Source organism: Teleopsis dalmanni, chromosome 1 (assembly GCF_002237135.1).
Source record: "Teleopsis dalmanni isolate 2A chromosome 1, ASM223713v2, whole genome shotgun sequence".
NCBI lineage: Eukaryota > Metazoa > Arthropoda > Insecta > Diptera > Diopsidae > Teleopsis > Teleopsis dalmanni.
Genome location: NC_051846.1, coordinates 151499947 through 151508895, shown reverse-complemented (window position 1 = coordinate 151508895; position 8949 = coordinate 151499947). Strand labels below are relative to the sequence as shown.

At 27.4% G+C, this 8949-nt stretch overlaps 2 protein-coding genes across 3 annotated transcripts in view; both read left to right on the top strand.

Annotated features, from left to right (window-relative positions):
* Window positions 1-94: 94 nt before the first annotated feature.
* LOC119666454 lies at window positions 95-1812 on the top strand. The gene is made up of 2 exons (XM_038075731.1): window positions 95-349; window positions 414-1812. The coding sequence occupies exons 1-2, from the start codon at window positions 95-97 to the stop codon at window positions 1605-1607; spliced, it is 1449 nt and encodes a 482-aa protein (XP_037931659.1). The 3' UTR covers window positions 1608-1812.
* A 6510-nt stretch (window positions 1813-8322) lies between these two features.
* Window positions 8323-8949, top strand: part of LOC119669365 — a 141799-nt gene continuing 141172 nt past the window's right edge. For both annotated transcript variants that reach the window (XM_038079225.1, XM_038079223.1), the window contains exon 1: window positions 8323-8674. In XM_038079225.1, the coding sequence (XP_037935153.1) occupies window positions 8657-8674 (18 nt within the window). In that variant the 5' untranslated portion in view covers window positions 8323-8656. The remainder of the gene's footprint in view (window positions 8675-8949) is intronic.

Genomic DNA, 8949 nt, shown 5'->3' with positions numbered 1-8949 from the left:
TATTTTTAATTTTCTTTTAGTTCTTTTATATTTTTTTAATATATATTTTTTCAAATATTTTTAAAATAATTTTTAATGCTTAATAACTATCGAAATGTGTATTTTGTTTCCTAGAAAACAGAACGATATTGAAAATGATTTGAAGCAAATAAATGATGGCATACGCGATAATCACAAAACAGGAAGTAGGTCATCAGATACATCACAAAGTCTATCATCTTTACCATCGTCTCAGATTGCGACACAAGCGGTTGACACTTCCAATACAAAGTTTGCAACGAATTTCTTTGCAAATACGTCTTTTGCATTCGATGCACTTATCAATATACTCAAATATTTGAAGATACACGTATGTCAATATAATAATTGTTATTTATAAGTTTATAAGTTTATTTAATTTTTGTAATATTTAGGAACGTTCACGTGCAGCTTCCGTTTGTAAATTATGGAATATTGCAGCTAAAGATACAACTTTATGGAAAACTGTGCGTATGAAAAATGCAAAGGTTTCTGATTGGGAGTGTTTTGCGGCATCTCTACGCCGTGGTGAAACTAGACATTTGGATCTACGTAAAATGTTAATTGTAACTTCTAAGGCTGAAGAAATGTGGAATGACTTCCTGGAACATATTGGTACAGTTTGTTCATTGGAAACCATTGACTTATGTCGGTGCTCGGCCCGTGTGGTTGAAAGTCTTTTTCTCACCAATAAAAAATTGCGCGTTTTAAATGCATTAGCAATAAATGATGATGTTATAAATTTGGAAAACATTGTCTATATGCAAGAGCTGAAGGAGTTGCGCTTACGTACAATTGAAGCTGGTGTCATCGGAGGAGAACTTAATCCATTACAATGTTTAGACAACCTGACCCATCTCTCAATAACCGCTATACGTGGTCTCGGCGCAAAGGGTGTTGATGTGTTTGGTGAACTTGTACAGTTGCGTTCATTAGAATTGGGTGAATGTGGTGACTTTGATTCAACTTTTGCGAAAGATGTGTTGCCAAAATTAAACAACTTAAATCGTTTACGTCTGGAAAATGGCACAAGTACTAATTGTGATACACTAGAGATTCTAGAATCAGTTGCAAATCTGAAGCAGTTAACACAACTTGAATTAGTAAACTTTGATATTCAACCCACTTTTGATGATAAACTGCGTCAGTGTACCAATATTAAAAAGTTGCTAATCATTCCAACATATATTTCGCAGTCTGCTACAACAAATCGTATAATGCTTAGTGCAGTTCAGAAAGTGCCAGATACTTTAAAGGTGTTTACTTGGGGAGTTACAATAGAATTGCTTAGAGTAACAGCATTATATATGGATCAATGTAAGGAAACAAGCAAAAAGAAAAAAGTTCACGTTAATGAACGTATACCAGTTTTAAAACCAGTCCCTGGTGCTTTACCGGCACTTACAAAAGATGAAGAAGAGGAAACAGAGCATGTAAATGATGATGCAGATAATAGTGAACTACCGCAGCTGGAATTGTTACCTCTTGATAAAATAGAAGCCATTATGGCTGCAAATATGCCCAATACAAAGTTCACGATAGTAAAAATGCCTTACAATGCAACATGCAGACAACAATTGGTAGAGTAAGGATAACATATTGATATAAATTATTTTCATTAGCCAGCCAATAATATAATAAACCAACAATGAAATGTTTAGTCAATGCCAAACACTGTTTGCAATGATTTTTGCGTTTTTAAGAGATAACCGCTTCTCTTTCTAAAACTGTATAGTTTTTGTTTATTATATAAATAATTTATTTTATGTAAAATCGAAGTAAATTAAAAAAGAAAATTTATAATTATCACTAGATAAGAAAAGATATAAACTCAGCCATTCATAATGGTAGATTAGTTGGTAACATTAAAATTATAATCTATATATATTTATATATAGCGTGCACATCTACTGTGAAAAATGTAAGCAATTCTGTGCTTATATATATAAAATAAAATCAAGATAAATTCACTTATTTTATGTAATTTAATAATATAAAGTTATTATTTATATACATAAACTAGATATAACGCAATGTGCATGTAATGAAACATAATAGACTTCATTTTTTTTTTGTTTTAATAATTTCAGACTTTTAATAAGATTTTAATTTATAAACAGAAATTAAGTAAGATGTTCAAAAATTTTAATTTTATAATAACTTTTAATATTCATATTTTGCAAAAAGCAGTTTATTTATCAATATCAAACATCGAGTATTTCCTTTGAGAAGATTTAAGTAAAATTGTATATGATTAGTGCTCACATAGTTATTGTTTTCTAAAAGCATTGTAATTGTCAAATCTTCACTTCTAATATAATTAAATTTACTTTACAAAATGTTTCAAAAATATTTAAAAAATGAATTTTAAAATTGTGGTTTATGCTTTTTTATATAAAAATTAAGAAGTGATATAATTTTTTTCTTTCATAAAGTAAAATAACATAATTTGGCAATAAATAAAATTAAAAAGAAAAATTATAATGCAAATAAATGAAATTTTAATAATAGTTATTAAGTTTATTATAATGATTTTGTGTCTTTTGATGGTATTGTAATGTAGTTTGTATATTTTATTCATATGTACTTTCCGACTTGAGAAAACTAGGAAATAATTTGCGTGTTGGTACAGCGCATGCGTGCAATTATTAAAATCGTGCTTAAAAAGCGCATACTCAAGCCGTAAGCAATTGCTGAAGTGAAGTCAAGTGAAATCAATAAAGTGCAATGCATCGATCATTTTAAATCTAAACATAAAATCTAAAATTTTCAATGTTTTGATATGTTGTAAACACAGAGCAATAGACTTTGAAGAAAAAAATATTCGCTGAAAATAAATATAATTATATATAGTGAAAGCTCTCTATGTATGACAAATGAAAATATCTTATAAGGGCGTCGATCCGTTTAACAGAACTTTCACTGTAATAACGTGCAAAATCGAAACATTGGCAGTTTGTTTCGTCATGATTGAATCCGCCAAATCTCACTTCAAACTGAACACTAAAATTGATCATGTACAGGAATGGATGATATTCTCCATACATATATACAGTGAGTTACGGTGCGTTGTTTGATAAACTTATATCAACGTTGTCATATATATTTATATATCCATATATCCTATACATTTAAATATATATCTTATATATTAAAATATATCTTATATTTTTAAATATGTATATATATAAATATACATATAAGATATCTCATACATTTCAATATATATTTATATGTTATTTTCCAATAATTCAATTAAAGAATGATTAGCGAAGATTTATATGAACGCAGCTTAAATAATTAAAGCAGTAATGCGTTCAAACACGATATCACAGCAAGCAAGCCGTCCATTGCGCCTTTTTAGGTAAGTATTGGGTAATCAAGGACCTATTTTGTTATTCTTGTCGTATCTAAACGACTTGGAAGCCTTATGCTCTACTTTCTCCCAGAGGATAATAGAAGAAGAGTATCTGGTGACACAACAGAATTAGGTGTGATGGAAAAAGAAAGGCATAACGAAGAGGATACTGATAAGGTAAGTTAGCTTTGTTTTACATATCTAAGATATATATATTATTGTACATGTTGTAGTTTCAGGCGTGTACAGCACGTCACGCGGTTACTGCTGTAACGGGTTAACATAAAATACAGTGATCAACGCACCATTGGAACAGTTTCAGCCGGTACCAATAGTAATCATAAATATGAGTTCAACTACTCTCTGGGTAATGGAAGCTACACTAAAACCACTTTTTGTTTTGTTGGTTAAAATTGAAAGTTGGAAATACAAGTAAAAATTCAGAGAAAGGAGAAGTGCTAACATTTTTATCTCATCATGATAATGGTACAGCACGCAATTGGCTGAAATTGGCTAAACATTTTTGATATATATTGCAATATCTAATAGTCTTGATATATTGCTGTCTAATTCAGATACCTGGAATACTCTTGTGTTGACGTATAGTTGAGGTGGGGAAAAACGTCAGTTTTGTAAAGTAGAAATACGTTTTTTTATTTTTTTTTATTAGATAAATTTGAAAAGGTGGTCGAGAGAACTACAAATATTTGTATTAAATAAATTGTCATTTATTTTGATTGTTCTTATTTATTAGCTAAATCTTGTATTTACTAATACTTTATTTACTTATTTGTACTTTAATTATTTATTAATACTTTATTTATTTTTTAATAATTTACTTATAAAATTTGTTAATACTTAATTTATTTATTAATACTTTATTTATTAAATTTTTTAAAACTATTTAATTATTAATACTTTATTAATTTATTAATATTTATTTATTTATTAGTGCAATATAGACAATAGAATAAAGAGGATGACGTAGATAAAGTTTGATTAATAATAATTTATGTTATATCGTGATCCTAATGATGACTCTCAAGGATAGTCGAAATATATTCAAGGATAGTCCTATAGCCGTATAAGAAAATATATAAAAACCATTATTTATACTTTCTTAAAACTGTATTTATTCATTAATATTTTAATTATTTTTTAATACTTATAAAATTTAATAATATTTTATTTATTTACTAATACTCTACTTATTAAATTTATTAATACTTTATTTATTTATTAATTGTTTGATTTATTAGTACTTTATTTATTTATTAATACTTTTTTTAATTTTTAATATTTTATTTACTTGTATTTTGTGTTTATCTGGTTCTTAATGATTGGATAGGTTGCTATTGTTGTGTATCGTTTAAATCGTTGATTTTGTATTGTGCATAATGTATCATGGTTTGTCCGATTTAATATAATAAATTTATCTAGTATCCTTTCTCTGTGGCATAATAATGCCTATCTACCTGTTTTAATCAATTCGTAGAAAAAATTTGTTTAGATTTACGATGAGACAAAAGTATTTAAAAACAATATTCTTAGGTATTTTATAAGAAATAGTTTTATACATATATATTAAAACTTATAAGTATAAATATGGTTAATATATGTTCTTGTATTTAAATATTTTTATATAAAATTGTTTTGTTCTTATGTAATTAAAATTATAATTAAATTAAATAATAATTAAAATCTTTTTGAATTAAAAAACATTAGATATTTTGCGCAGCCTGGTGTCTGGTGTTATGCTGCAGAAGTTAAGATACAACTTTTAAAATATAGGCGACAAGAATGATTTTTTATTTTTAGCTGATTAAATTAATATTCAAAAATGGCTTACGTTTATATGATACTATTTATAGTTAGGTGAAATATAAGCTGTTTCATTCAAAATTTTTATAGAATCTAATTTTTTGTTATCATTATAATCATCTTTTAATGATCATTATAAATCATTATAATCATTATAAATTTTTATTATTTATATATTTTTAATTTATTTTCGAAACTATTACTTTTTAATGGTTTTTTATATATTTTTATTTTGGTTGTAGGTCCCTTCTTGTTAAATAATAAAATTTTAATATTTTAATATTAAAATTTTATTTTATATTGTAATATTGAAGTTTTATTATTTAACAAGAAGGAACCTACAGCCAGAATAAAACTATGTATATAAAAAAATCATTTTAATAAACAGGTCGAAAAATAAATTTAAAAAATTTAATATTACTTTTTACTTATCGCATTTTTATTATTATTTTCGTGTAATAGTATTTGCATGTTTTCAATTTAAATAATTTTTTATCTTAGAAGTAGCGATAACTAACTTAAAAACAAATTAAATAAACTTGCTTTGAAATGAATGTAAGAAATGTTAGTTTAATCACTTCATTTTATTTACACATTTAATATTTTTTAACAACCTATATAGTATACGAACATATATATATAGTTACCGAAGTTAAATACAAACCCGTCAGCTTACAATAAAATTTCACAGTTAGTTGGTGAAAGGAATTTATATGTCTTTATGTCGTTGAGGATCCAAATCCAAACAGATACAACAGAATCAAACAATAATAAAGAACCTGTAAAAAACATCTATGAGTTTAAGAGCGGAGGCCTAAGAAAAGAAGTGTTCGGAAACTTTTTCCAGTGCAGTTATATGGATCAAGAATTTAGAAATTCTAGGCTCCATGAAATCAAAAATTTAGAATCGTGCTTTCTTATTTTCTTATTGTTATTGTTAGTGGATGTGGCACTGCGACCGTCGGGTCTATTGTGCCCCCTTCTGGGATTAGAGTTAGTCTCTAAGCCCTGTTGCGTCAATAAAAGTAGTATATAACCTACTTTACAGAGTTTTATTGCCTCTTCCGTAAGAATATACATTCCCAAGAGACTATTCCATATGTGGATTAGCGCAGGGCATACTAACAGCACATGTGTGGTCGACTCTACATTTTCTTCACAGAGTTTGCATCCATATATATACTCAGTCTCGTAAAGTGTTATTTTAGTTTACAGTGCCCTGTTGGAATTTCTATGATGATTCTAAATTTTTCTTTTCATACAATCCTGGTATCTCTTACTGTTATAGGTACCAATAAGTGATTTGGATTGTGTTAATCCTGATATATTACCCCAGTAATCCTTTTTATTCTGGTTATCTTTTATTTTTATGAGAGCAGGAATGTACTATGTGCCAGTCCACAAAAAGGTTCAGGCCCCATCATCAGTATGGCTGCTCCTTTCATGTGTAGTTTGTGCGAGTATTTGTAGCCGCGTACGCCAGTATGTCCCGTACTTGCAGAAGTAAGTATTTTCCAAAAATACCTCATTTAGTTCAAACAAATTTAACACATTTTTTCACAATTTTACTAATACTAATACTAATTTATCTACACATAATTATATTTATAACGATTTTTAAGCGTTTACTTAAAAAAAAATTTGCATATATAATTCAATAAAGTTAAAGTTCTGAATTATTGTATTTTAATGTTTAGATAATCATGTTACAGTTTCAAATTTAGCAGGAGACGAGTTCGATTTCTGGTACTTGCAGTCTCAAAAAATTATTTACGAATAATTAAATACAGTAATCCTCACTATAAAGCGGAACCAATGTACCGTTACAGGAGTATTCACGTATACCCCGTATACACACGTGCAAAGGAATACGAAGGTAATTATGAACTGTACATACCTCCGCGTTATATGCGGAAATGTCCGTGTTATACGGGGGATTAAAATTACGTAATATGAAAACGCGTTAAAAGGGTACAGCGTTATAGAGGGGATTACTGTACGAGAATTATTTCCAAGATCACTAATGATGGGTATTTGGCAATACTCGAAACAACTGTATAGTCAGCCAAAAATTTAATTAATTAAAATAATATAAAAAAGAATTTTTGTTGTTTCGTAAAACTTCTTTTTGATAATCATTTTAGAAATCATTTATATGCAATTGTTTTCAGTTCAATAAAATACAGGTAATAAGAACACTACCAGATACATTTAATCAGTAATCAGACCAAAATAAATTTCTTTCAATTTGACTTCAATTTTATTGCTTCGAATAAGGTTACTACTTCAGTACTGCCGCATGATATGTAACCCTTTTATACTGAATATGTAAAATAATATTGGCGGAACAAAGGAACAACAAAAAGTTTCCGGTTTGCTGATTCTTGCATTTTAGTGCAAATTCTGCACCAAAAAATAAGAACAACTTTTCAAAAGACTGCTCATGTTACAAATTTGAAAACAAGTGCACTTATTTTAAGTTAACAAGTGCATCAGTATAAATATATGTAAAATATGTAAAAAATATGTATTTTTTTTCTTTCGTTAGTTTATTTAGGCCGTGTGCGAGTTCGAGTAAATTAATGGTAAATTGAGGGAAATCGTGAATTATGTCGATTTGGCAGCGAATGTTGGTATTTACCAGAATTTCGAGTAGGGTAAATTAGATAAAAACCTTTGTGAAAACTTTATAAGATGTTTAATAAATAAATAAATAAATTTGAAAACTTTTAACCAAAAATAATAAATAAGTGCAATAAATAAGCATTTTTTATTAATAAATATTTACATAAATGCAGTGCGAAAAATTCCTAGGAAATTTCAATTTATTTTTCCTCAATTTACTCGAACTCGCACACGGTCTTATTGCATCTTTCTAAATAGAAATTGAAAATAATTTTGCGAGTCTTAAAAAAATAATTATCAAAAAAAAAACTATTTATAAATGATTTGTTTTTAAAAAAATATGTATTTGAACAAGTTTTATTATTATTCAAAACAAAAATTGTTAATATGTGCAAAAAGTAGTGTAAATATAAAAAAGTGTAGCAGGGCAACACTTTTTATGCCAACCGCTTCCACTTGCGTGCTACATTCAATCAACACGATCCAAACTTCATGCACTCAATGTATCGTGTGCTTTTGAATGTGTCGGACGTTGTGAGCGCGCTCAAACACAAAATAAATTTTAAATTATAACGAAAAATACAAACGAAAATATTAAATTAAGTATAAAATATTTAAGTTATTACTGGATAAGTTTTGAAGTTGCAAAAGTGAGTTATTTTGCTTAATTAAATAAGCTAAACGGGAAATTAACGGGATTAAACGCATTACACATATTTTTTGTTGTGATCTTTGCTTGCCAAAAAAGGAATTACGAAAGCTTTTACTTGCAAAAAAATTTGAAGTCAGGATTTCAAACCGGATTAAAATTATTTATAAAAATTGAAAATAAAAATGAAACAAATAAATGAGGTAAGTAATTAAATCAAATTGGAAACTGATTAAATTTTTTTTTTTAACAATTTCTTGTAATTAAAAAATGATTACAGTAATGTTATTATTTATGGTGAAGCATTTTTAAACTAATTGCAAACTTTGCTTCCACATTTGTCTTTCCTATTCGAACAACAACAACAAAAACAACAATAACGACAACAACAAAACTAATAAATTTTGCACCTATTGATAGGTAAAACTGATAAGGCTGACAATGAAAGAGCAAAAGATAATAAAAAGTAACACAACAA

Excerpts from the sequence above, each read along its gene's own strand:
- LOC119666454 (XM_038075731.1), top strand. The coding sequence starts at position 95 with ATGTGTATTTTGTTTCCTAGAAAACAGAACGATATTGAAAATGATTTG. Across the intron at positions 350-413 it reads TCAAATATTTGAAGATACAC|GAACGTTCACGTGCAGCTTC; the intron begins GTATGTCAATAT and ends TGTAATATTTAG.